Genomic DNA, 27,150 nt, shown 5'->3' on the forward strand with positions numbered 1-27,150 from the left:
GGGGTGGGGGGGGAACTTCCCTAAAATGGGGGGGGGGGGGCGGTGGGAATGGGAGGCGAGGGAGCTCGAGAATTCTCTTCACTAGGGCGGGCACTACCAGACCTCTCCTGTTTAAGAAGATGGAAACACTTGTTTCACGATACTGCCCACCAAAGCCATAAGGTATCCAGACCCCAAAGATCATACGCCTCCTTCCCCAGGGTAATGCTGGCTCCAGGGCAGTCAAGGCAAGGGGGAACCAGGTAAGGATGCCCCTGGGGGAAGAGGGAGGTAGCGCAGCCCAGCCGGCTGGACTCGGGGCCGGTCCCCGCCCCCCAGAGCTCCCGATTGGGATGGATCACCTTGGCACTCGGCTTCCTTGTAAATTGTTTCCAGCGACTCAGCCCCGTCCTTTTTCTTGAGGAGGAGGACCTTTCCTGGGGCGCCAGCAGCATTTTTCAGGTTCAGGCCCGGACCACCGCAAAGCTTGAACGACCGCTCCGCTGCCTAGGCTTCTTCGGGGTCATCCTGGGAGTCGTAGTTCCTTCGGCCGCCAAGAAGGCAGGTGTGGGGCGCCGCCGAACCACCACTCCCAGGAGGCTTTGCGCAGGCGGAACGGGTTAGCTCAGTAACCCATAGCAACGGCAGCGATCCCGGGGTCTCGCAGTCACCAAAGCTCGCTTTGATATTACCTTTGCCTATTGCTGGCGCCCGGTGATGACGTAGCGCTCCCTGATTGGCTCTGTAGCGGAGGCGGTGGTTTAGGGGGCTGAGGATTCTGTAAGCCGGACACGTGGTAGCGAACTACGAGGAGTTTGAGGGGTCTCAAAGCCAAAAGAAGTTGGGAGGTGTGCAGGTAAGTGCCCCCTTTTCCTGTTAGAATGGGGGTGGATGAGTCGCATCGCGCCCAGACGCGTACTCGTTGTGTTGCAGTAACTGTAGTTGTACTCCTGACATGTTTCTCTTTCCCTTTTCTGGCTCTCCTGGTCGATCTTGGCTTCTCTAAGTCCAGATTCTCCCAAATCGTGTAAGCTTCACTGCATCTCAGAGAGAGAAGGGCCTCCTTTCCACCAGCCTCTGCTCAAGAATCAGGCTCTTAGCCGGAAGTGTTTTCTGGCCTGCACAGAATACTTAGGAGGGTTGGGCCGATCTCCAGTCCTTGAGCTTAGGGCTCCGCGAGGTCTGAGGCCAGGGGAGGGGGCCCATGGAGTGAAGAAAAATCCGTTCTTATCGACTGAACTTAGATGTTCCCGGAGGCAGTACTTTCTCGGATACGTGGGTTTGTAAGGCAGGGTAGTGGTTTACAGTGGGAGCTTTGTGTTTGGTTTTTTTTTTTTTATTCTACAGAGACAGAAACAGCCAGCGAGAGAGGGAACACAAGCAGGGGGAGTGGGAGAGGAAGAAGCAGGCTCATAGTGGACGAGCCTGATGTGGGGCTCGATCCCATAACGCCGGGATCACGCCCTGAGCCGAAGGCAGACGCTTAACCGCTGTGCCACCCAGGCGCCCCTACAGTGGGAGCTTTGAACCCAGCTTTGTGGCTGTATGACCTGAGGAAACTTTAATAACATGGACCCTGGATTTACTCATCGGCAAACCTAAATCTTGGAATGTTGTAACGAAGAAAAATCAGTGTAAACATAGCGCTTTGCCAGGAAACATAAACTAAACTAGACTTGAGGTTGGTGAAAATGAGATAAGGGAATCTGTGTCTTCATCCTATTGCAGAGATCATAGGACCTGCTCTGTAACTTAAGTGTCCATCAGAAGGGTGATGGTTGAATAAATTGTGTCACATCCAATTTATGTAATATCATGAAGTAGTTATTTTAAAAGGGTAAGTTCTGTGTCTCTTTTTTTCAGGAAGGATATCCATTTGCTCCTGGGAAAAAGCAAATTGCAGAGAAGTGCATACAGTGTGGTATGTTTCCATTTTTAATTAAAAAAAAAAATCCCCTCCCATGTAGGAGTATGTTTAAATGTTTGTGTGAGTATGGAGAAATGTTGTAGAGGCTGGGAGGATGGATAGAGGCAGAGATGGAAGATAAGGGAAACAAGAAGAATAGCAAGAACACTATAGCAAAATGGAAAATATGATTATAAAATTGTGTCTTAACATTACAGTTAATATGTAAACATTGCATATGTGTATGGACAAGATGGGACTTCTAATAGGCTATTGGTCTATTAGAATACAACCTCTAAAGCCAGACTTCCGTGATTTAAGTCCTGGCTCTGCCACTTCGCAGACTGTGACTCTATTACCCTCCATTTTCTCATGTGTAAAATGCACTTAATAATAGCATCTGTCTTACCAGGTCGATATGATGATACATTTTAGCAGGGTTAATACGTAAAAGACAGTAAATGCCCGATAAATGTTAGTTGCTACTATTGTCGGTATGTGAAATTGTTAACTTATATTGTGATCACTGACGTATTTAGGTTTACTTCTACCATCTTATTTTGTATTTTCTATATTTGATATGCTTTTCGGTCTCTCTTCCTCTTTTTTGCCTTTTATCATATTAACCAGTTTTTCTTTATCATCCCCTATCCCTCACCAACGGTTTCAGAAATTATGCATTTTGTCATTAATCTTTTAATGGTTAAGATTTTTGACACATGTACTTAACAGTTGGACATGATTCATTATCTCTCTCGCCCTCCCAAATAGTGTAAGGATTTTCGAATATTCTACCTCTGAATAGTCTCTGTCTCATCTTCTGTTATTGTTTTCTAGAATTTTAAAGTCTATCATTTCTGTGTCTTTCTGAGTCAGCTCAGTGCACCATATTGTTTAGAAGTCCTTCAGACTTTTTTCTATGCATGTACAAACATTGTAGAGTGTGTGTGTACGCATGTGTTTATAAATATGTATAGTTTTTCTTTCACAAAAAAATGTGCTCACCTAAGCTTCTTTTCCCTTAACATTTTACAGTCTTTTTTTTTTTTTTTAAGATTTTTTTTTATTTATTTACTCGACAGAGACAGACACAGCCAGCTAGAGAGGGAACACAAGCAGGGGGAGTGGGAGAGGAAGAAGCAGGCTCATAGCAGAGGAGCCTGACGTGGGGCTCGATCCCATAACGCCGGGATCATGCCCTGAGCCTAAGGCAGACGCTTAACTGCTGTGCCACCCAGGCGCCCCAACATTTTACAGTCTTGACAGTCTGTAGAGAATTCATCTAAAAAACATTTAGAAATGCCGCCTTCTGCAGGAATACTGGGGAGGCGGGGCGGGGCATGTGTGGCACTGGAAGTGTGTACCAGCGGTGCAGGGAATGTTAGCCCTCCTGAAGGCATAGAGCCATTGACAGCTTATCACTTGCCCTTAAAGTGATAAAGTTTTTTCCATGAAGCATTTCCAGGTGGTTTTTTAAAATGGTTTTTCCTTAAGACTTACCCAGGAACTCCGTTTATAAAAGTGAAGCGTGAATGTATATTTTGAAAAGCGTAACACCGCAGATCTTAGAAGATACCTATGGTGAGTGACCCACAGGGGAGAGGGTGATGACGAAGGCAAATAAAAGTCAGTTGATATTTTGGAGACTTTTGGTTTGTTTCTTGAGAAATTTGCTTGGCTTAAATTATATCCTTCCCACAGCAAGTTTTTAAAAAACATGTACGTGAGTATGCGTTTGTGTGTATTTATGTTTACATTACTCCGTAATAAAAAACTTGTATTTGAGCACTTAGAAAATGGGTGCACTTATAAAAATTACCATAAACAGAAAGGTGAATGGGGAAAAGGAAGTGTGGTTCTTCTAACTCTGGGCAAAGTTGCATTTTTTTTTAATGTTGATTTCCAGCTGAAGGGCATTTCCTAATGCCCTCTAATATTTGTATTCATTCTCATGATACAGAGAATCACTGACAATAGCAGTTTATCTATTACAATACTTTTTCTTAAATGCAGCCATCTACTTTTCCTTGTTTGCTTTTTTCTTTGGTGACACGTTGATTTATCATCATTAGGATGGGACTCTTAAGAAGCCCAAACAGTGGATTTGAGGACATAGCATCAGAGTCCTGCACTGCAGAGAGAGCCAAGTGGATATTCCTCTCTAGCTGACCTAGTGGGTTCAGTATACTAAGCTGAGGATTTTGAATTTTATCTTTAAAAATATGGGGATTAAACTTTTGTGCATTGTATCACAAGGGAACCTATCTCCTCATCTAAGAACATAGTGGCCAGTATCTTCTAGAGCTCCCAAGGACCTAATGACAGACCTTGGGTTAAGAATGAAGAAATTGGAGTGCTTGGGTGGCTCAGTTGTTAAGCATCTGCCTTCAGCTCAGGGCGTGATCCCAGCATTCTGGGATCGAGCCCCGCATCAGGCTCCTCCGCTGGGAGCCTGCTTCTTCCTCTCCCACTCCCCCTGCTTGTGTTCCCTCTCTCGCTGGCTGTCTCTCTCTCTCTGTCAAATAAATAAATAAAATCTTAAAAAAAAAAAAAAAAGAATGAAGAAGTCTATTTCTTCAGTTGAGGAGGGAACAGTGGGAAAGGGAGATAAGAGAAAATGCATTCAAAGTTGAGTGGATGATTAATCACATTTGAAACTTTTCTGTTAGAAGATGGGGACTCCTGGAAGGTGTTCATAACCTTCCACAAGCATAGGTCTAAGAGGTCCCCAACAGAAAGCTAAGTCTTGGAAGCCAAGAGTCTGGGCTTCTAGATCTAGCTGCTGCTTCCCTCTTGGAGAGTCCCTGTGTTTAACCTAGGGGAATCTGACTTTGGTTGTATTAGAGAACCAGTGGGTTTCCTTTCAGTTATCTTTACATATCTAATCATTACTTACCCTTCCTATTCCAGATAAGGTGCTCATATGGCATTTGGATTCCTGTGTGGTACCCTATAGGGCATGAATACAGTAATTGGTCCTCCTTCCTTTTTTGGTTCTCAGATTAAATAATGTGCATTCTGATTTTGTTGTTCCTTCTTCAAGATTGATTTGTTTGAGCCTGATCTGTCGATCAGGTGATCTGTGGATGGATCTGTGCTAGGTGTATGGATAAGATCAGCCTCCAGGGCTTGCAACATAAAAGGACCAGGGGCTAGTCCACCAAGATCCCTGATAAAAAGTAATACAGAATTGCTTATGAATTTCATGTATTCTCTATGTGGTTTCTTCCATTTGGACACTATATAAGAACAAATTGGAAAATAATCTCACCTCTCAGAGATAATCTCTATATTTTGATGTATGTTTTTCCATATAGTTTAATAAACACCAGGATGCTGTTTTTGAACCTGCTTTCTTTACTTAACAACGTATTGGGAGAAATTGCCATGTTGCCTAGTATTCTTTCAAATTGGAGATAGGAAAAATGGATCAAATCAGTAATCAGTATGGCCTAAGCAGTGTGACCTTCTATACACATTTTCAAGGCTGAAAGCTAGCATTTGGCAAAAGAGTGCACACTCTTTCTGTGATTAGTCCTTGCTCCTGTCCTTCCATTTGTTTGATTTTCATCAGTGCAGACAAAAATTCAGTGACTGAATTTAAATGTGGTTGATGTCATCATTTTGCTCTGGGCCTTTGGGGAAAGTTATCTTATTCTCTCTGTGTCTTCTCCCATTTCCTTCTTCCTGATATCTAAAACAATTGTAGACTGGAAATAGGAATAAACATGTTGTCCTTCATCATCGTGTAGGTTACTTTCTTTGTAAAATGCTTGGCCTTTAGATGTCATGGAACTCCTGAATTTACTGTTCTTTTCTTATCAGGACCTAGAGGAGTCTCTTAGAATGAAGCTGAATCTTACCAAGGTAGTTAATGGCTGTCGCCTAGGAAAAATAAAAAGCCTGGGCAAAACAGGGGACCGCACCATGGACATTCCAGCCTGCCTTCTGTACACCAAGACCGGCTGTGCCCCACACCTGACCCATCAGACACTGCATACTATCCACGGGCTTCCTGCCATGGCTCAGCTTACACTGTCCTCGTTGTAAGTGTTAGACCCGATCACTTAAGTATCAACTCTGGAAGCAGCTCAGATACCTTAATAAGGTGCAGTAAAGAGAAAGACTTTTTTGATTATATGCACGAAATTTATAGATTTTTAGAATGAACTCAGGATGTCAAGTATCAAGGGCCATCATCTGGCCCTAATCTGGAAGCCATAGGCCAGACCTACATTTCAGAGCTGCTTCACTCTTCCTCTGATCCAGCTGTGCCAGGATGGTGGCCCTCATTGCCACCACTCCCAGAGGTGATAGGGCAGGGAATGCTCTGGGAGAACTAAACTTGGACTCTAGAGGCAGTCTTCATGCCCCAGCCTCAAATGTTTCCCTGTATCTGCACACGTACTTGCTAGCTACGTTATGAAAACAAAACTAATGGAGTTAGAGCATTTTATGTAATGTACGTACTGACTTCATGCTTAATTGAAGAACCTGCTGTATGATGAAATAACTCTGCAATATTGTGTTAATAATAGTGATTTTAAAGGGGAGAGGGGAGGAAGAAAATCCGGGCATTTGGAAGCAGTTGATCTTTGCGTTTCTGTTCTCACAGAACTACTTGTAAATGGAAGACCTGTACTCTGGCTAAAGAACACAGCCTAATGAGTCGGGACTCTTGAATAATGGTGTATTTTGTTGTTCAAGACTACGTTTAACATCACATAGCTTGTTTGGGTGCAGAGAAGTGGGTTTCAGTGTTGCACAGAGTGTCTGTAGAATGATTCATTATTATGTGTTTTTCTGTTTTGCTTACAGGGCAGAACACCATGAAGTGTTAGCAGAATATAAGGAAGGGATTGGAAAGTTTATAGGTAAAGATTAAGTTATTTGTGATTGCCTTGTGATATATATTAATATATAAAAGTTTGGAGGTGCTATTGACTGATCTTTCATTCATATATTTATTAATTTAATGAGCATTTACTGGGCATCTAAGAACTACCCATTGGGGATTCAAAGATGAGTAGGAACAGTTGCTTCCCCAGTGGAACTCAGAACCTGGCTGGAATAAAGATAAATAGGTAATTCTAGTAGGATGCAGTGACCACGTTTGCAGGATTAGGAATATGTACATGTACCAGGAGAGCCCAGAGGGAGGAGCACGTAACTTGCTGTAGGGTTCATGTGGACAGAGGTCAGACTAAGGGAAGGATTCTTGAGAGAGGGAGGAAGAAGGGGTATCTCATCTGAGTCAAGGAAAAATAGGACTTAACCAGGTCCGGAGGTGGGTGCGGTGGTGGTGGTAGACAGGTAAGGGCAGACGTCCCAGGCACAGAACAAAGACCCAGAAGTAAGAGACTGCATGGGACATACCTAAGATCCAAAGCAGTCTAGCCATGTTTGAGCCTAAAACATAAAGCAGAAGGTGAAGTGTTTATCCATAGCTGTATTCTGGTATGTTAATATTATCTTTCGTTCCAGAAATAGGATTTTATATGCAGATGCATGTGTCCATTTGTTTATAGGAAAAGCTTTGCAGTAGCAGCTTGAGAATCCATTCTTCTGTAGACCACTTTCTCCTGAACTTTCTCCCAATATCTAAGACTCACTTAAGTGAATGAAAATTCTGTTTCCATTGGTTATTCAGTCCTCTGCTTCTGTGGGGAATTGCATGGTGACTTGTTGGTCACAAGGCCCTGGTTTTAAGTAGAGGAATTTATGTAATGTTTTCCTTTGACTAAATCCAATTTTAAAAACAGCTTTAAAGTATATAAGCATATAATTAAGTGAAAATAGCTTAAAAAGCTTTCTAGAGATAATTTTAATAATCGAAATTATCGAAAAATAGGTGGAGAACTGCAGGGTCGTTTTTTGTTTTTGTTTTTTGCTTGCTTTGTTTTCTGGGTCTTTTCAGTGAAATCCTTTTTTTTTTTTAAATGAAAATGTAGGGAAGCATAGGAAATTTAAGCACATATGGTATAGTAAGCACTTTTTTTTATTTTTTTTATATGACTATATTTTTGACTAAAGAACCTAAGAAATTGTCATCTTGAGTCAATGAAACTTACTGAGAATTCGATCCATTTTCAGTATCCTGCAGCTTCCCTGTAATCTGCCCCTAGGTACCATGGTGTGGGATAGCTTTATTATTAATGAGATTACCTTTTTTTTAAAATTTTTTTTATTTTTAAAGATTTTTTTTTTTTAATTTATTTATTTGACACAGAGAGAGACAGCCAGCGAGAGAGGGAACACAAGCAGGGGGAGTGGGAGAGGAAAAAGCAGGCTCATAGCAGAAGAGCCTGATGTGGGGCTCGATCCCACAACGTCAAGACCACGCCCTGAGCCGAATGCAGACGCTTAACCCCGCTGTGCCACCCAGGCGCCCCTAATGAGATTACCTTTTTACCATATCATTTTGTCTTTCCAGTAGCTAGGTCCTTTGAATGGTACCTAGAATGAACATACTTGATACTTTATTTTTCTTCAGAATGAATCAAGTAGAGTCAAAATGCCACTAAACACTTTTATTGTATTTCATACTTTAAGATACACGTTTCCTTTGTAGTAACTCATTAGTCATTAGACGTGAACCTTTATTTCTTTTTTCAGATGAGTAGGTTTTAAAGGTAATCTTTTCATTCATGTTGCTGGGCCTCTTGTAATTCTAAGATCGGGTATGAACAGTTTACTATGTCTAGAGATAGTTTATCCAGCAGTACACATATGAAGCTGCTGTCTGTTACAACACAGTGTAATTGTTGATGTAAGCGCTTTCAGGAGGTCTTTTTTATGTTTACACAGGCATGCCAGAATCGCTCTTGTACTGTTCCCTGCATGATCCAGTCAGCCCCTGCCCAGCCGGTTATGTAACGAACAAGGTGTGTTCTCAGAAGGGCCTCTAAGGCTGCAGCTTTGTCCCAGAAAGTTAACCTATTGTGTCCTTCCAATTCTAGATCCCACTGCCTGGGATGCTAGCCCATTCCCTACCCCTTTATACCTTCTTATTTCAATGGATGTAGTGGGATGAGTTGTTTATAGGAATTAGAGTAGGGCTGCCTGCAGACAGGGTTAAGGTAAGGAATATATTCTCAGCATTTTCATTGTTAGGGATGAAGGAGGGTCAAGTACATGGCAAAAAAAAGAAATTGCTATGATGGTAGAAAGCAATAGTTTTTTTATGCCGTGCTTTATTTGCAGTTTTAACCACCTCAGGAAGTGCTAGGAAAGTTGCTGATGAGTGTTATCACATGTATAACTATATATAGTAGAATCTCAGTGTAATCCTGCTTGCTTTTAGAACAGCATTTGAAAAGGCTGGGTGCACAGCCAGAGATTTTAGCTAGTGAAGAACAGTATCAGAAGGAACTTCATTAAAAGTTTCCACCTGAGACATGGCACACTGGTCTTGTCCCTGAGGACTTTGTGCTGGCAAGGCCTCCGTATGTGCTGCTGCTTTACAAATGCAACTGCTTTTCCTGCACCCACTTTACTGATGTCAATGATATCTATTAATCTTACCTAAGATAAGTATTTTAAATTATTCTTCTGCTTTAAACTTTTTTATTTTGTAATTTTAATCCAAAAGTGAATATTTTTACCTCCGTTATCTACCCCATTTGTAAGGGAGAGACGATTCATTTAAACGGTGTTCTTAAGCCTTAGGCCAAAATAAAAAGACTCTATGTGGCTTCCCCATTTATGCCCTTGTCAATCTCTTCTAAGAAGAAAGATACGTTAGGGGAAGGAGTAACCAAAGAAGGAATATTACATAGAGATGCTTACGTCCTGTCCGACTTCCTTATGTCTGTATCTAACTCAATCCAGTAGACGCTTACTAACCTTCAATAATGTGCGAGGCCCTAGACTAGGCTTTTGGGGCACAAACATGAATTGGGATACTCTAGTCAGACAACTATACAATGGTGTGATAAATACTATCGTTTCTATAAAAGAAATAAGTACAAATTGCTGTAAAAGCTTAGAAGAGTGAGTGATGGATTATGCCTAGATAGTTTTGGGGGCACAGTAGAGTAGATGATATTTGAACTTTGTCTTGAAGGATGCATGGTCTTTTACCAGGCAAAGAAGTAGGGGGAGGGCATTCAGCAAAAAGGAACAGTGTGATGGAAGACACCATGCATGGGGTGGGGTCTCGGAGAATGGAAGACTGGGCTGGAAAGGTATAACAAAGAATTTTGGGGGCTAGCTCAGAAGTTGGCTGTGTGGCCACTGATGGATTCTCTATGAGCTATAAGTGCTCGGAGAATTGGAATGTAGTACAGCTTCTTCTACCTTCCGTGTCTAAGATAATGAAATGCCACCATCTCTCTATTTGTAAAGAAGAATTAAATTCAGTATTGCTTTATCATTTTATTATTTCCTTTTGATTTACATTTTACTCTTGCTGATTCCTCATCATTTTGTTCCATGGCAGTCTGTGTCCGTGTGGGGTCTTGGGGGACGAGTGGAAATGACGGCTTCCAAGTTCATGGCAATTCAGCAGGCCCTTCAGCCAGACTGGTTCCAGTGTCTCTCAGATGGAGAGGCATCTTTCGAGGAAGCAACTTCCATAAGAAGAGCCAGAAAGTCTGTTGATCGGTCGCTTCTGTTCCTGGATAATTGTCTACGACTACAGGAAGAGTCAGAGGTAAGGCTGCACTGCCCACCACTCCTTTCTGTTGGAAACTCTCGCTTACTGACGTTCCATACTTACTGACGTTCCATACTACTGCTTTCTCTTCTCCTCCTGCTTCTCTGCTTCTCACTTCCTGGTATCTTTTACTGTCCTATTTTCTTTTCCTGAACCATCAGTATTCTAACTGTCTAGAATTCTTAGGCTCTCTTTTCACCCCGTTCTGGATGTTTTCCCTGGGCAGCCTCCCCTTGGTTTCAGTTGCTGAGTAATTCCGAAATTGCGTGGGTAATCAAGCTCACTTTGCTCAGCTTCAGAATTATATAAAGTGGACTTCAGCTGGGTTCTACTAGAGTATCCCTCACATGCACCTCAAACTCAGTATCTGATCTCCTCAAACCTACTCTTTTCCTCTCTTAGTTCATAGCAGCCACCAAGGTCCTCAACCCAGATATTTGAGTCTTTCAAGACTCCTTTTTAAAAAAACTTCATTTAAAATCAATTAACATATAATGTATTCCTAGTTTCTGAGGTAGAGTTTAGTGATTCATCAGTTGCATATAATACACAGTGCTCATTAGGCCACATGCCCTCCTTAATGCCCATCACTCAGTTACACCATCCCCCCATCTCCCCACCAGCAACCCTCAGTTTGTTTCCTATAGTTAAGAGTCCCTTATGTTTTATCTCCCTCCCTGATTTCATCTTACTTTATTTTTTCCTCCCTTCCCCTATGTTCATCTGTTTTGTTTCTTAAATTCCACATTCAAGCCTCCTCTTAATACCCAATTTAATATCCAGTTGTTTGCTCCTTCTAGATTCCATCTCCCTAAATGTGTCTAGGATCTCCCCACCTCCCCGTCTTTCTTATCACCACCTTGAGGCATAATAACTGCATCATTTCTTATGTAGACATTACCTTTTAATTATTCTGTCTCTTCTCATTTCCATCCAATCCATCTTCAGCCCTGCTATCTGAGAGATCTTCATAAAACACAAATAGGAGCCCATATCCACTTTCCTAAGAGAATTTAATGACTCTGTTTCAACTCTTACGTGACATGGGTGGGCTGCTGTGACCTGGCCCCTGCCAACTCTGCCAGCTCAGTGCCGACTGCTTTCTCCTGTGGCTGTGGCCCTTCTGAGTCACCCGCAGTTCCCTAAGGTATTACCCTGTTCCATTCTGCTCAGGCTGTACGCGGACTTCCTTCCAGACTGTTTCTTTTTTTCCTTATCTCCAGCCATTCTGCTTCTCTTGCTTCCAGATCCAGCTCATTCCATTCATCGTTCTAGGGAACTGTCCCTGACCCTTCCAGGAAGTTCTGTTCATCCTTTGCCACTCCTTTAATTTGTATGTGGCTCTGTTACAGCTCCAGTCATAATCGTAGTACGATGATTTCTTTATGTGTTTGTCTTTATTAGATTATGACCTCCTTAAACTCAATTTCTGAGTGTCCTTTTTGTATCTCCGTCATGTAGCAGAATATCTGCCATAAGTAAGCCCTCAGTAAATGCTTGCTAGTGGTGGCTGTTATGATGGGGTGGGGAGGGTGACGCTGCGGCAGTGGATCCGAGATCCTGGTAGGAGAGTGAATGAAGCTGGGAAAGGATGCAGTCACTAGGAGAGAGCAGAGCTGGTGAGAGAAGAGAAGGTGCGACCGGAGGGGACAGTTCCGTGTTGAGATCACTTACATGGAGTAGTCCTGGGCAGTGGTTAGATCCCACTGTGGCAAAGTGTGTTCAGGTTGAGGAACATTGTTATTTTGAGTGTACCAATAAAAAATATAATTGGCTGATAAAGTTAGTATACATAAAATGATTAGAGGAAACTTAGTTGTCATGCTGAATAGAACTCTCAGTATCTGCAGTAAGGGTTCAGCGTGGGGACATTGCTGTGGGTCCTAATTGTTCGTGTTGCTCACTAGCAATTGTTTTGAGCCAGTAATTATCCTCGTAGGATGAGTAGTGTTTACATGAGTAGAAAGGAGGACAGGGAGTGTGACAGTATGATTATTAGAACAGCCGGATGAGCCTCAAGTCCCTCTTCCATGCTAGTCAGCCTTACCGTTTCACATTACTGCTGTGTGGTGGTCCCTCTTTCTATCCCTGTGATCATTGCTGTTGTCTTGACATGATTATTAGTAGCGTCCCCTTTTATGCTTCCACGTGTCCCATATTTTTTTTTTGAAAGAGAACTTTTTATTACTTTTATGTGAAGAAAATTCAACAGCTCGCACTTAGCCCAGCTTGGTGGCCAGTTATTTAGCCTCTGCCTTTTTCAGCTTGGCCATGTGAACCACCGGACCCAGGACACTGTCTCCCCAGTGATGGCAGCAGATCTCATCATATCTGTCATTGTAATTGGTTCTAATAGCTTCTAGCAGCTTAGCCCGAGCTCCTTTGTCTTCCAAGTTAACCTGTGTGATGGCAACAACAGTGCAGGTCTTCCTGTGGACGAGACACTCCAGCCTGGCCTTCCCCTGGATAATGCAGTAGGGAACCCCCATATTATGACACAGGGCGGGCAGGAAGACAGCCAGCTGAATAGGATCCACAGCATGTGTGATCACTACCAGCTGAGCCTTCTTGTTTCCCACCAACGTGGTGACTATTCACCCCAGCTGGAAGGACAGGCGGCATCTTAGTGGAGACATGCCCTTTGCTGGCTGCTTTCTTCTCAGCTCAGACCATAATCTCTGCTTCTTCTCTTGCTTTGTCTCTGGTCTGTATTTGTGGGCCAGCTTAAGTGATTGAGTAGTTGTTTGGTGGTCCAAGGCCAAGGTCTTGGGTGAACTGGTTAATTGTGGGAGGTACTTTCAGACATTGATAGAGAAAAGCCCTTTGCCGCTGCAGCCAGATGTAGTAGGGCCATTGGACAAAGCAGGTGAGGTCTCTTTTGGGCTGGATATCCTGTCCAATGCCAGAATTCTTGGGCCTTTCCTCAGGCAGGGGATTGACCACCTTCTTGGCCTCCTGCTTCTTCGTGACAGCAGGGGCCGGGGCCGCCTTCTTCCCCTTAGCCTTCTTTCCTTTTGGCATCTTGAGTGGCTGGTGGAGAGAGCACATGTGTTCCATTTTAGACAATAAATTAGATGATTATACTTCTTAGTCCACGAACGGGGGTTTCCCAGATAGGGCTGTGCCAGTCACGTAAAGGGGCAGGCCCATGTAACTACCTGCTTTGTATGTCTGCACACATCTTTCCCTTTTCCTGTGATTTCTTCCTTTTTTACTTACTAGATTTTCTTATGCTGAATGCCTTTGAATACTGAAGCTCCCCAAGGTTCTGGTGTCAGCTTTCTTTTCTTCTCCATATATTTCCTAGGCCAGGGATGGCAAATGGGTTTCATTCCAAGGTGCTTGGAGCTGTGCCTGGGTGCAGGAGGAACAGAGCATCTGCCAGCCATGTCTGCCATGGGGAGTGGCAGCGATGTGCCAGGTGTCCGCTGTTCCAGACTGGGTAGTCACATTTGTATCACACGTGTCCTCAGTGGCTAATGACCTCCAACTCAGAATGCACAAAACAGAATGATCCTCTTGCCTCACTGTCCACTATCTTCCAAGGATTCTCTGTCTTTGCTCTTCCCATCATCTCCCTGGACTTCCAAAACAGGAGCCAGGAGTCAGCCTAGACTTTTCATCCTCTCTGTGGGCAGCTAATTGGTCGTTTGTTGATTACAACTTCTTTTTTTTTCCTTTTAAAGATTTTAATTTATTTGAGAGAGAGAGAGCCCGTGTGTACAAGGGGGGGGCAGTGGGAGGGGAAGATGCAGACTCCCCACTGAGCAGGGAGCCCAATGTGGGGCTCGGTCCCAGGACCCTGGGATCACGACCTGAGTCCAAGGCAGACGCTTAACCAACTGAGCCACCCAGACACTCCTGTTGATCGCACCTTCTGATGAAGTTTTGGATCCTGTCCCTCCCCTTCACCCACTGCCACTACCTTAGCCTGGGTCTTCTTCGTTTTTCACTTGAATTACTAAACTTGCCTCCTATGTATCCTTTAGCCATACTCACTCTTAATTCATTCTCCACACAGCGGCCCAAGTGTTCTTTCTGATTGTGTCCCTCCTGCTTAAACTGAGAAGCAAAATTCTCTCTTCACAGCATTCCAGACTCTCTCCCCATTCCTCTCTTCTACCAGAGAGCCACTATTGATTTGCATTTTTATTTTTTAGTTGCATACACATAGTTTTTACATATATGCGTTACTGTACGGGTTTTTAATTACATGAGTATGATCATATGTTCAGTAATGTGCTTGTTTTTGTTTAGCAATATCTCAAAACTCTTTCTCTGTCAGTGCATATATTGCCGTATTTTTAAAACACCTGTGTAGGAAGCCGTACTATGAATGTATCATAATTAATGTAAGCCTTTACTCTGTTGATGTATGTTGAAGTTGTTTTCAGTTTTTCTTTATTGTAAGCATTTTGTAAATATACCTTGATGCATATGAATGAATATATTTGTAGGAATGATTCTTAGAAGTGGAATTTAGGACATAAAAATAAAGCATTGGCATTTTGAAAAGTGTTGCCTACTTCCCCTATCAAGAAGCTGAACTAAGTTTTACTCTCTCTAGTTATCAGAGAAAGTCATTTCTCTAACACTTTTACCTCCACAGTGTTGCTATCTGTCTTTCAACTATTTTGTCAGAGTGATGGGCAAAAGTGGTATCTAACTGTTTCCAATTTGTATTTCCTTCCTGGTGAGCTTTAGTTACTCTCTGTATGTGTACAGGGTATTGACATTTACTTTTCTGAAGTTCATATTCACATATCTGCCCAGATTTCTATGGGGTTGTCATTTCCATAGAAGATTTGTTAGAGGTTTTCTATGGTGTAAGTACTTGTCTATTCCAATAAGCAGGGAGCTCTCCTTTGCCTTTGTTGAGAGTGTATTTCACTAGAGAAGTCTTGTACTCAACTACGGTAGCCTTTTCTGGTAAGCTTTAGCTTGCTTAGGGAGGCCTTCCTTACTCCAAGATTATAAAAACTTGAACATATCTTTTTGAGACTTGTATAACTCTTTTGTATGTTTAGATTAGAGGGCCATGTGGGATTTATTTTTGAGGATGGTGTGCAGTGTAGTTTTATTTTTTTCCAAACGGATAGTCAGTTATCCCAACCACAGAGTTCTTAAAGTTAAATCTAATGGAGAGACTTGGAGGTAGCCTAAAGCAGGCCTGGATAGTCATTTAAATGAATGAAAACTGATCCTTTTGTCCTTCCCCTCTCATACTTGCTCAGTGTGTGTTTAATTTAACCTAAGCTCAAACATGACTGCATATATTGATTGCTCCGTTTTCCTCAGTCTTTTCTTACCTATTTGGGTGGCTTTCAAGTTGTGTGTTTTGGAGGCCCTAAAGGTGCTCAGGGAGGAGGGAGCCCCATCCCCCTTTCATGCTTCAACTGTAGAAGCTGCCCCGAGATCTCTTCCATGTGAAGTCCATTTAAACAAAGGTCTCCACTACTGGAAACAGTTAAAAGCATTCAGTCCTTTCTCCCTTTAGGTCCTTCAGAAAAGTACCATCATCGGAGTGATTGAAGGTGGAGACGTGATGGAGGAGAGGCTGAGGTCAGCACGAGAGACAGCCAAGCGGCCCGTAGGTGGCTTCCTTCTGGATGGCTTTCAAGGGAATCCAGCCACCCTGGAAACTAGACTGTACTTGCTGTCATCAGTCACTGCAGAGCTGCCGGAGGACAAACCAAGGCTAGTGTTCAGTTGGGATGCAGGCTTCCTGGGCCGCAGAGCCAGAGTGCGGGTGTTCCGTATTATGCACAGTGTCTACACGGGCACATCTTTTGATGAACTGATGATGTCCTTTCTGGGCTGAGTCTGCTGAGGCAGACTGTGGGGGGAGTTTCCATCACGGCTGTCGTGCCTTTGATGGCAGAACTAGAGGAAGACAATTGCCATGTGAATTAGTTTATTTGATCCTCATAAGTGAGGGCAAGTGTTGTACTGTTTCTCCTCATTTTTGTGCCAAATGCAGATTTAGTTCTCTATTCATTATAACACGGTGCCTGGGGACAGGTAGAAAATTATGAGGAACTCTGGCCTTAATCAAGGAAAGTTGAGGACAGATGTGGGGTGCTTAGCAGAATGAACGTGGGCTGTAGTAATAATAAGGACGTTGAAGAAATTCTTAGACTGGAGGCAGGTAGTTAAGTCACTTTTTGAAATCAAGAGGACTGGCAACACTGATGGGGCCGGTTCTTTCCATAAACACAGGATTCACTATATAGTAGTGTAGAGAAACGTTCTGCAAGATTCAAAGCTCAAAATCCCAGGGTTCTGAGTGCAGCTGATGTCTTATTAGACTACCACATTTTTCTTTTTTTTTCCTTCTCTTTTTTGTTCTAAATCCTTACTCTTTCATCCAACTTGGTATGAATATTCATGCTTTTTTCCTACAGATCTATTAAGAGGTTTGATTATAGGATGCTGCTTTATGCTCCTCAGGCTGTTGGATGGTATATAGTATATGTAAATTTTACCATTAAAAAAAAAAAATCTAGGTATAACTTGCAATATAGTGTGTGAATCTTACGTACAGTCTGATGACTTTTTACATACGTATACAACCCTGGGAGCGTCAGCCAGAGCAAGATACTTCCAGCAGCCTGGGCAGCACTTGCCTCACAGTTTGAACCTAGCTGTCTGTGTTCATTGCTCCCTATCCTGTGCTGATTTCGTTCCGGTGCAGATAACAATTCAGCACTAGTATTTCTAGTCATTTTCTAGACTTCTTTGAGCTAAGTGCTCACAGATGTCTGTTACTGGATTTGAGAGCTGGGATTGTTTTCATTCTATACGTGCGTAGAAATGCCAGCTTCAGTTGGAGAGGAGTTCTAAAACATTACGTTAGTTGAAGGAAACTGTACTCAGGAAAACCGGCATATATTTAAGTGTTCTGGTTGTTTAATATTACATAAGCCTTTTTTGGACTTCTCTTAGAAATCAGGGAGTCTGTAAGCTTTTTCTCTGCCAGTTCATAAAAGAGACTATGGGTAGAAAAACAAACATAAAAAATAGCAGCCAGCCAGCCAACCCAGATCTAGTGCACCTCCCCCTCTTGCTTTAGTGGCAAAACCTGGTTAAGTGGTATGATCACTCCCAGAATGCCTTATCGATTATCTCTGAAAATACCATCTCATTCCACCATGCAGACTTTTTATTAATGGAGAAAATAAAAGAAGAATAAAGAAAGTCAAATAGAGTCTCAGATCCGTATGGGCAGAGTTGAAATTCTGAGAGCAAGAGTTGCTTTGCTTTGTAAATGAACCTATGAAGAATACAGTAGATAAAAAATGTCTTTCTTGAACCAATTATAAAAAGGAATTCTAGGCAAAATACAGTTAAAACATGGAAAGTATTTGAGGGGGAAATAAAGCACACAGCTTTGCACTCTTTAAAACAATTTTTAAAAAAAATTGATGTATTTGACATAGCTTTGCAGCCACAAAAAAATCTGTGTAATGGATAGATCGGCTAAAAATACAAAGTTCAGTTGAAGACTAGGGAGGTTGTTTAGAAGAAATGGGTGGGGAAAGGAAACTAAACTTTATTGAACTTCTCTTTGGGACCCAAAACTCCACAGTGTGCTTTTTCACGTATCTCCTTAATCTTCACAACAAATCTGTGGGGTATGTATTACTGCTCTTGTTTTTAAGATTAAAAAACTAAAACCTAGAATGGTTAAGAAACCTTCCCAAAGTAGCACAGTAAATAAATAAAGGGCAGAGCTGGGATTCCAGCCCAGCTCTCTCTGCTGCCAAAGCCCTATGTTCTTTTATTACATCTTATTATCTGTTGCCTGCCATGCAACTGTGTTTGGTGTATTTCATTATCATTACTTTTATTTTTTTTTAAGATTTTATTTATTAGAGAGAGCACACATGAGCAGGGAGAGGGGAGAGAGGCAAGAGTGGGGAGAGGGAGAAGAGGACTCCCTGCTGAGTTGTGGAGTCTGACGAGGGGCTCGATCCCAGGATCCTGACATCATGACCTGAGCCGAAATCAGATGTTTAACCCACTGAGCCTCCCGGGTGCCCTCATTATTACTACATTTATCGCCCTCTGGAAAGAGTCTTTACTTCGTTCCTGGCATTGTCCTCACGTCACTGTTCTTACTGTTGTTTTCACAGGCTCATCTGCGGAGTCAGCCGGCCAGATGAGGTGCTCGAGTGTATTGAAAGGGGAGTGGACTTATTTGAGAGTTTTTTCCCTTATCAAGTGACAGAGCGGGGATGTGCCCTGACGTTCAGCTTTGATTACCAGCCGAACCCTGAAGAGACATGTAAGTCGTCTGAAGTTAGTCTCTGTGTTACCCTCAAGTTTCTTCTATTTCCTCTCCATTCCTGGCCTTGAGACAGAAGCCAGAAATATGTGCATACTGTAACGCCAGCGTTTGATAGAACTACCACATTTGTTTCTTACCTGTGTGCTCCAGCACGTCGGCCCGCAGAGCCGGGCACCTGGTGCCGTGCCCGTAGCTCCTCAGTATTAGGACGTGATCTTAGAGTAAGCAGAACCAAGAAAAACAAAACCTTTTGTTAACAGTCTGAAAAAAGAACATCCAGAGTGAATAGTGATGAAAATCTAAGAACAGAAAACCTTTGAACTACTTAGTAAAAGTTGATTCAGTTTTTCACAAAGGAGTTCTTGTCTGCTTTTTACAAACCCCATGCTATCAAAATACAGGGAATCTCTCACCCCCTCTGATCCTAGTGTCACTTTTCCTTTTTTTGGTTTTTTTTTTTAATACACAGAGATGTGAAAGCTAAGATTGCTTTGAAGCACCACCATTTTCTTGTATTGCTTAGTTTCTCAGAAGTCAAGAATATCAGTTTCAGAGTCTGACACTTGACTGACAGAAGGAAAAAAATTGGGATGTGGGCTTTGGGCCGGGGTCCCTTAGAGCATCTACTCAGTTTTTCTGGAGAATGTTACATGCCCGGTGTGCCCTCTGGCTTTCACAGATGTGATTTCCTTTCCTGCTTCCTGCTGTGCTTTGAACTCTTCTTCTGTCACCGCTGGTCGTACATTTAACTTGGGCCAGAGACTTCCTTAAAGATTCATTTTATTCCCCACAAGTTATTAACATTTCATCCAGAAGATGTTAGAGTTTTGTAAATCAACCTAACCATTAACCTAAATATAATTACTTCTGGAAACAAAATAAATCAGATTGGTCAAATTCTTATATATAGGTCAATTTTGCTGTCCTTTTAACTGACTAGAACGTAACATATATGGATGGAAAAGCATACCACAAACACTATAAATGTTCATTTACAAGCTTAATTATTTCCAGAAGTACATGGGTAACTGTTAGTCATTCTGTACCATGAATATTCAAAACTTAAGAACCTGATATTGAGTTCTCCGGAAAAAACAAATTCCTTTTTGGCGAGAGAAAGCTGTTTCTTTATGATTAGGAAAACTGAAATAGTTTGAACATTTTCCGTTAAAGTGTTATTATTAATCATCTTTGTGTGTGTGTATATGTAGTAAATTAAAGTCTTTTGTCAATTACAAAGTAAAAATTACAAAGGAATAAGTTGCCTAATATAGGAACTAATAAAAGTTCCTCCCAGTGATAAGGATTTTCTGGAAAGCCAGGGCATTATTGTGGTTTACCACATCAACATGCAAATTCATGGTAGCAAAATTATAACAGCCCGCTGCTCAGTGTTCAGGTCACTTCTCTTTTTCCTTTGATCTGGACAAAATTACCTTCTTAGGACTGCCTGCCCATTCTCCTTGGCCAACCCTGAGTTTGTTACTACTCCTTCCCAATAATGCTTCTCTACTTGCCCCGTTCAAGATAGCTGGCTCTTCGCATAGTAACTGGTGTTTCCCTTATATATCCAGGAATGTTCTTTGTTAGAGTTCAGGGGCACAACTCAAGACCCCATTTAGTTCTGGATAATCTGAGTTCCCTGGAAGGCTAGGTTCCCGATATAGAATACATAAATTAAAACCATATTCTACTTTTAATCTATTTGTAACATAAGCAGTTGCGAAACACGATTGATTCGCATATATATGATGATGCGACATAACTCTACACACACAATTTTTTTTTTCTTTAAGATTTTATTTATTTATTTGACAGAGAGAGAGACAACCAGTGAGAGAGGGAACACAGGCAGGGGGAGTGGGAGAGGAAGAAGCAGGCTCCCAGCAGAGGAGCCCGATGCGGGCCTTGATCCCAGAACGCCGGGATCATACCCTGAGCCGAAGGCAGACGCTTAACAACTGAGCCACCCACGCGCCCCTACACACACAAATTTATCTCTCTCTCTCTCAAACACATGCATACTCTCCCCAGCTGTTTTTTTAAAGTCACTCCTTGACAGTATGATTATATATTATGTACCTGTAACCATAGTTTGCTTAGACATTGTTGAATCTCCAAGTTTTGATATTATAGATAATATGTCAGTGATCATCTTGGTCCATATTACTACTTTTCTTGTGTCATTTCCTTAGGATAAATTCTTATGAGTGGAATTACAAGGTCAAAGAGCATAAAATAGTAACTAAAATAATCTCCCAATGGCCAGTCTTTATCTGATTTTCATTCAAGACTTTTTATTGTTTTGTCCTTCAGTATTACAACAAAATGGGACACAGGAAGAAATAAAATATGTGGCTCACGCAAAGAAAATTAAAACGACCAGTTACAACCAAGAAATGACGTCATTTGAAATTAATCTGAAGGAAAAAAAGTAAGGTTTTTTTTTTTTAGATTTTGATTTCTGACTTTTTAATTTCAGTCTGTTTTAAAAGTTTATGTAACTGTTCCCTTTTCAGTTTATGACTTCCTAAAATATTTATAGTTGGATATTATTTGGGTCTTCTTAAATTCAGTTCCAGAAGAACTCTTTTTTTCTGCAAATGAATTTGTATACTTTGTTTTGTCAGAAAAGTGAGGGTAGATAACTTTTGTTTTAGAGAGCTGTCAGATTAGACCAAATCCATTGTCTGGTGTCTTTTACTCTTTCCGATTACTTTAAATAATGTCAGAGCAAAATAAAGATTTCAAGATAAAAAACAACAAAGTGTTTCAATTCTAAGGAACTTAAGTCATCTTGGTTATATACAGGATATAAATCTTAAAATATTTCCCTCTGTGAAGAATGAACTAAGAGATCTTGTAACTTTGTATTTGGCCCAAAGTAGTAATTATTAGTGAACCACTGAGAGGTTTTTCTGAGAGTTTGGTATTCTCACTTTAGTGCTGGGGTATTTCTGGTCTTACGTAAAGGAACATTCTAGGGATTCAGACTTAATTTATATCTATCTAAGAATAGTACAGACTTGAAAATTTATGAAAGAATGTGAAAATCCTAGGTCTAATCTGTATTCTATAGGGGCGTTTTGATTGTAGGTCCGAAATGGTGATGTTTACTACATTCATCATCTTGAAAAATAGCCAAGGAGATTCATTTCTGTTTTTAAAATGCTAGGATAATATAAATGGGTGACTACTAAACTTCCCTCACATTATAGATTTGACTGGAAATTTTAGTTTTCTTATTGTCAGCAGTAGACTTAAAGTTCAGATCTAGCACTACTCATGGTTCAGTGACCTTGGTTAAGTCATTTAACTTCCTTTTTTTTTTTTTGTTAAAGTAAGCTCCACGCCCAATGTGGGGCTTGAACTCACAACCCTGAGGTTGAGAGTTGCATGTTCTACTGACTGGGCCAGCCGGGCGCCCCTTAACTTCTTTTCAATAGCTGATAAAAAGTAACACATATATAGTGCATATTATGTGCCCAGCAGTGTCCAAATCCTTTGTTATTTTTTTTAAGACTTTATTCATTTATTTGACAGAGAGAGAGTGTAGGGGGAACGGCAGGCAGAGGGAGAGGGAGAAGCAGGCTCCCCACTGAGCAGGGAGCACGATGGACCTGAGGCTTGATGCCAGAACCCTGGGATCGTGACCCGAGCTGAAGGCAGACGCCCAACAGACTGAGCCACCCAGGCGCCCCTCCCTGCCTTTTTAAAGATTTTGTTTATTTATTTGACAGAGAGAGAGAATCCTTTGCTATATTAACTAATTTAATTCTTGTAATAACTCCCTAAGGTAGACGCTGTTATTATACTTATTACCATCACAGATGAGAAAACAAAGACACAGAGGGAAGTTAAGTGACTTGCCCAAGTGAGTTGTGAGCCGGGCATTAAACGTAGGCCAGGTAGCTCTGGAGCCCTTCCTCTCGACCCCCTTAGTAGCCTTCTTTGGGAAATGACAATAAAAATGCCTGTCCTCAACGGTGGTCGCAGAGATGAAGTGAGAACAGTGTATGTCAAAGTGCTCTGCAGTCCACACACACACGCAAAGCTCTGCAAGTGGAAGGTCGTACCGTGTCTTCTGTACTCGTTCTGGTGGCGAGTGGGAGAAGTGTGTCATGCATCAGAGCAGCATTTACTGTCATCGTGTGCCGTTACAGTGTGACTAAGAAAGCTCAGCATGAGGGAGTGAGCCTGTGACTCTTGATGCTCTTGTGTAAGCCTCAGTCCAGGAGGTTGTGTCTGTCGGGGGAGGACTCCCAAGTCTCCCGACTCATCGTGCTCTAGCTTAACTTCTCACCACATTGTCATCCTAAGCAGGTGCCCAGCACTACATTTGCCGGCAGGTTATTGATGATTGGTTATGTACCAGCGGAACAGATAGCCTAGGCTGTGATGTCTTCTATTCCTTGTTTTCTGGACTATCACGGTAACTTCCTTTCTCAGGTACCAGGAGGACTTTGATCCGCTTGTGAGAGGGTGTTCCTGTTACTGCTGTAAGAATCATACTCGTGCGTACATCCACCATCTGCTGGTGACCAACGAGCTGTTGGCTGGGGTCCTGCTCATGATGCACAACTTTGAACACTATTTTGGATTTTTCCACTCCATCCGGGAAGCACTAAAAAGCGACAGACTGGCACAGTTGAAAGAGCTGATCCGCAGGCAAGCATCTTGAGACCTGGCATACGCGAGTCTGACTCTTCACGCTGAGCCTGTCCCGCTGTTGGAATGTGGGAAGAAGAGAACAAGAAATGATCTTTGCTTTAATCATTTATCTTCGAGGATAAGGTCTGCTCATAAATAAGGAACGTTTGAACAAACTCTGCCGACTTGAGGCTAAAGAGATTTCTTCTAAAGACTTAAGTGACCCCGACTGATCAGAAAGAATTGAACCATGACCCTTAATATTTCTGTGCTAACTCTTCTAGTCAGTGGAGCTTCGTTTAGTCAAAGACAAAAGCTTGTGAAGGGACAGCCTTGAAGCGGGTTGATGAGGTTGTGTGGGTTCGTGGAGCTGGATCAGAGCTTGAAGAGATGCTGGGTCACAAGCAGCATGACTTCTGTAGACACATGACTGTTGACTGCAAAAGGAAGCTGGCTGATTTAAGAGTTTCCTAGTTTTAATCCTCACATTCTCAGGAGCCGCTTGGACACTTCTGCCTTCCAAGCTGTCTCACCGCTGCGGTCAGTCAGAAAAGGCTCTTGTGACTTGACTAGACTCGCATCTTCCTGGAATGTGGGGCTCACGCATTGCTCCTGGAATCACTTGGCCCAGGGCACACGCCTTCATTTGACCACATGATCTTCGTGTGACTTGTTTCCCGAGAGCCCGTGCAGTTGCCTGTTAGGAGCCGAAAGTTCGCTAGATGCTTTCGTCTGCTGATGCAGATCCGCAGTGGTCTGCCCTTCAGGCTCATTCATAGTCTAACCACATAGGAACTGTAGCCCCATCACTTGGGGGGATTCATTCACCATGTGTTCACTAGGACGAGCCCTGGCCTGGCAATTGGAAGCCTGGGTTACAGTTCTACTCAGTGACACCAGGCAAATCACTTAGCCCCTCCATGCCTGTTTGCTCCTCAGCAAACAGGGACAGGCATGGGGGTAGAACTACAGGAACTTCCAAGATTCTAGCTAGCTGTAACGTTGGGGGACCAAAAAGTTTTAGACTACAGTCGTAGCCATCTTGTATCCTTGTTTACTGATCTCTGTTGGCCTGGTGAAAAATGCAGTGGTGCCGGGAATCAGGCAACAGTGGAGATAGTTGAGAGCCTAGGAAGAGGTTTGGCCTGTGACTTTTGATGTGGTTGGTGAGTTGGCATCAGCAGATCCTGAGGCCAGGAAGGCCTTCCTGGATCATCCCTGATTCTATGAGTTTTTTCTGCTTTCACCAAAGGAGTGCCATTCGTGTTGATGGTGTGACAGGTGATTTTTTTTTTCCTTTGGGCTTTTCCGTATTTGTCATGTTTTCTGTAAGAATATATACACACATAGTTTTTGTAAAAACAACCAACAAAACCAAAAAAATGCCTTTGTTTTTGTAGGAGCGTGGAATATATTTGTTTTACATTCTTGGGCTATATTTTGCTATTTTTTCATTTCAGTGGGCATTACTGAACATTGTTTTAAATTATTATGTGGTTACTATACTTTTATGTGTTAGGTATCTGTATGTTTTTCTTTTATTGTTGATTTAAGAATGTCCGTGACATTCCTATAATCTCTCCTCCATGAATCGCAAGGGTAGTTGTGAGAGATTTTCTGCTCTCAAGGATCTGCTTACTTTGAAATATATTGGACTAGACTTGCTCATATGTTTATATTCCTGTTCAATGCCAAATCCATTGTTGGAGGAGTATTAATATCCCAGAATCCATATAAAATTTATGAGTTTTATTTATGTTCAAAACACTGAATATTCTGCTCTGCATTGTTCATTTTTCTGGGTCTTTTTCTTATTAGCACATTTGAAAAAAAAAATTTTTTTCCGTTAATGTAAGTCTATTAAAGTCAATAGCCAATAAACATTTTTAATTAAAAAAATACTATCTTATTTCCTGTAAATAGTAGTGAGTCTATTAAGCAAAGTATTAAATTTCCATGATACTGGAAATGTTCTCCTTTGGAAAGGAATTTTTTTCTACATTTATTTCATCTCTGGTCATTGTTTTAAGTGCACTCACACTAAATGCAGAATCCAAGGAGATTCAGCAATGTATCTGTTTAAATTATATGATTAGAGGCCGTAAGGCCATGGTAGTACATAATAAAAATAATAATAACCATAACCTATGGAGAGCATTTTTAACGTATCAGGCACCTGAGTAAATACTTTCTTCATACATCTCGACCCTTAGAGCATGGCAAGAGGTGTTGCTATTATTCCTCTGTTAAGAACTGGGTTTCAGGAAGGCTGAGTAGCCTGCCTGAGGGCGTACCAGGAATTTCTGGAAGGTTCAGTAGTTTGCCTAAGGGCCTACCACTCAGCTCCCAAGTTAAACTTCAGCTGCGTCTGACTAAAACTGTGCAGTTAAGCGTTGCACTAAATAGCTTCTTGTGACTTGCCCCTGGCTTGAAGGGGCCAAGAGAAGGGAGAGAACTGGAAGGGCCACGTGACCCTGAGGCGTAGGGAGCTTCTGGAGCCTCACTGCAGTGTGGCCCGGCTCCCACTCCTGCCATGGAGAAGGCGCTGGCCTGGCTCGCCCCCCGTCCCGTGCAGGCCCCTGGAGGTGCTCCACAGGAGGTGCCATTCCGCGTCCCCCACTTCCTCCCGCCCCCAGTCTGAGGACCATAATCCCACCCTGAACGCTGTGGGAAGGTTAGGGTCTGCAGTCAGTTCAAGCGGACTCAGGGAATCCGTGGGAATCTGACGTGTCCTAAGTGCCTTGGAGGAGCGCTACTCTATTCTTCTCTGGGAGTAAAGGGAAAAGATTCTTCTAAAATACTTTTTAAGCCGAATACTTGTGTAATTAAAGCATTTTAATAAAAACCTCAAACAAAGACCATCAAAAGGTCAAGATTGGAGTGTGTGAGCAACGATCTTATCCAGGATGGTTTTTTTCTGTCGCGGCAGCTTGGAGCTCACTGAGAAACCACAGAGTTAAATGATGATCCTGTGCCTTCCTGATTAGGAACAGGCTGCTCTCTGCAGTTTGATTAGTCTCGCTCGTAGCTATGGGATTACAGCTTATTAAAACTGACAGTGCTGCGGAGGGCAGGGAGCCGGGAAGGTCAAACTCACATGCTGAGCCAGCCACAAGCCACGCCCTGCCTTTACCTGAAGGTTTTGTGTAATTGGCATTCGTTTTAATATTCTTTTTCGTTTCTTTCCCTGTTTTTCAATGTTCAGGTCTCATTCTCACTTTACACCTTTTCTCTCCCTTCCTTCTCAGGAGAGTCCCTGATTTGTGACCACATAACCCAAATAACAGTGGGCAAAAAAGGAAAGCAAGCCCAGCGTAAGCAACGTGAATTAGGGTAACCATACATCCTCATTGCCCGTAATAGCCCTGGTTTGTGTCTGTGCATCCAGGCATCATTACAAACAGCACCCTCTTTTACTTTCAAAAGTGCCTTAGTTTGGATGACAAATTATATGGTCACCATGATGAGTGGCAGAGATGGTCCAACCGGAGAGCAGGTGCCTCATGTAAATGGGACAGTCGCTACCCACCTCTCACCACTTGCTGATGTGGGGCCGGTGCCGTCAGATCTTCCGGTCTCTCAGCAAAGCCCCAAATCTGGATTTTCAGAAATCTCACACTTTGTAAACCTGGTTCAATTTTTTAAAAATACTCTGCTAGCCAAATAAAA

General features: G+C 42.3%; 2 protein-coding genes and 1 pseudogene across 7 annotated transcripts in view; 1 reads left to right on the forward strand and 2 right to left on the reverse strand.

Moving 5' to 3' along the window:
* The window catches only part of CCDC191 (coiled-coil domain containing 191), an 85,230-nt gene extending 84,587 nt beyond the window's left edge, over positions 1-643 (reverse strand). For 4 of the 5 annotated variants that reach the window (XM_034658729.1, XM_034658717.1, XM_019804058.2 and 1 more), the window contains exon 1: positions 342-643. In XM_034658729.1, the coding sequence (XP_034514620.1) occupies positions 342-434 (93 nt within the window). In that variant the 5' untranslated portion in view covers positions 435-643. The remainder of the gene's footprint in view (positions 1-341) is intronic. The other variant, XM_034658735.1, reaches the window with a different exon arrangement.
* A 66-nt stretch (positions 644-709) lies between these two features.
* Positions 710-26,339, forward strand: QTRT2 (queuine tRNA-ribosyltransferase accessory subunit 2). Of its 2 annotated transcripts, XM_011230185.3 has the most exons (10): positions 710-835; positions 1,843-1,900; positions 5,711-5,931; positions 6,704-6,759; positions 8,693-8,769; positions 10,326-10,538; positions 16,039-16,238; positions 18,677-18,828; positions 21,148-21,265; positions 23,281-26,338. In XM_011230185.3, the coding sequence occupies exons 3-10, from the start codon at positions 5,732-5,734 to the stop codon at positions 23,510-23,512; spliced, it is 1,248 nt and encodes a 415-aa protein (XP_011228487.1). In that variant the 5' UTR covers positions 710-835; positions 1,843-1,900; positions 5,711-5,731; the 3' UTR covers positions 23,513-26,338. The 2 variants fall into 2 exon arrangements, with proteins under 2 accessions (XP_011228487.1, XP_034514670.1); XM_034658779.1 differs by lacking the exon at positions 710-835 and having other exon boundaries at positions 1,846-1,900; positions 23,281-26,339.
* LOC100473033 lies at positions 12,761-13,568 on the reverse strand (annotated as a pseudogene).
* Positions 26,340-27,150: the final 811 nt, after the last annotated feature.

This window comes from Ailuropoda melanoleuca, chromosome 1, assembly GCF_002007445.2.
Source record: "Ailuropoda melanoleuca isolate Jingjing chromosome 1, ASM200744v2, whole genome shotgun sequence".
In the NCBI taxonomy this organism is placed as follows: domain Eukaryota; kingdom Metazoa; phylum Chordata; class Mammalia; order Carnivora; family Ursidae; genus Ailuropoda; species Ailuropoda melanoleuca.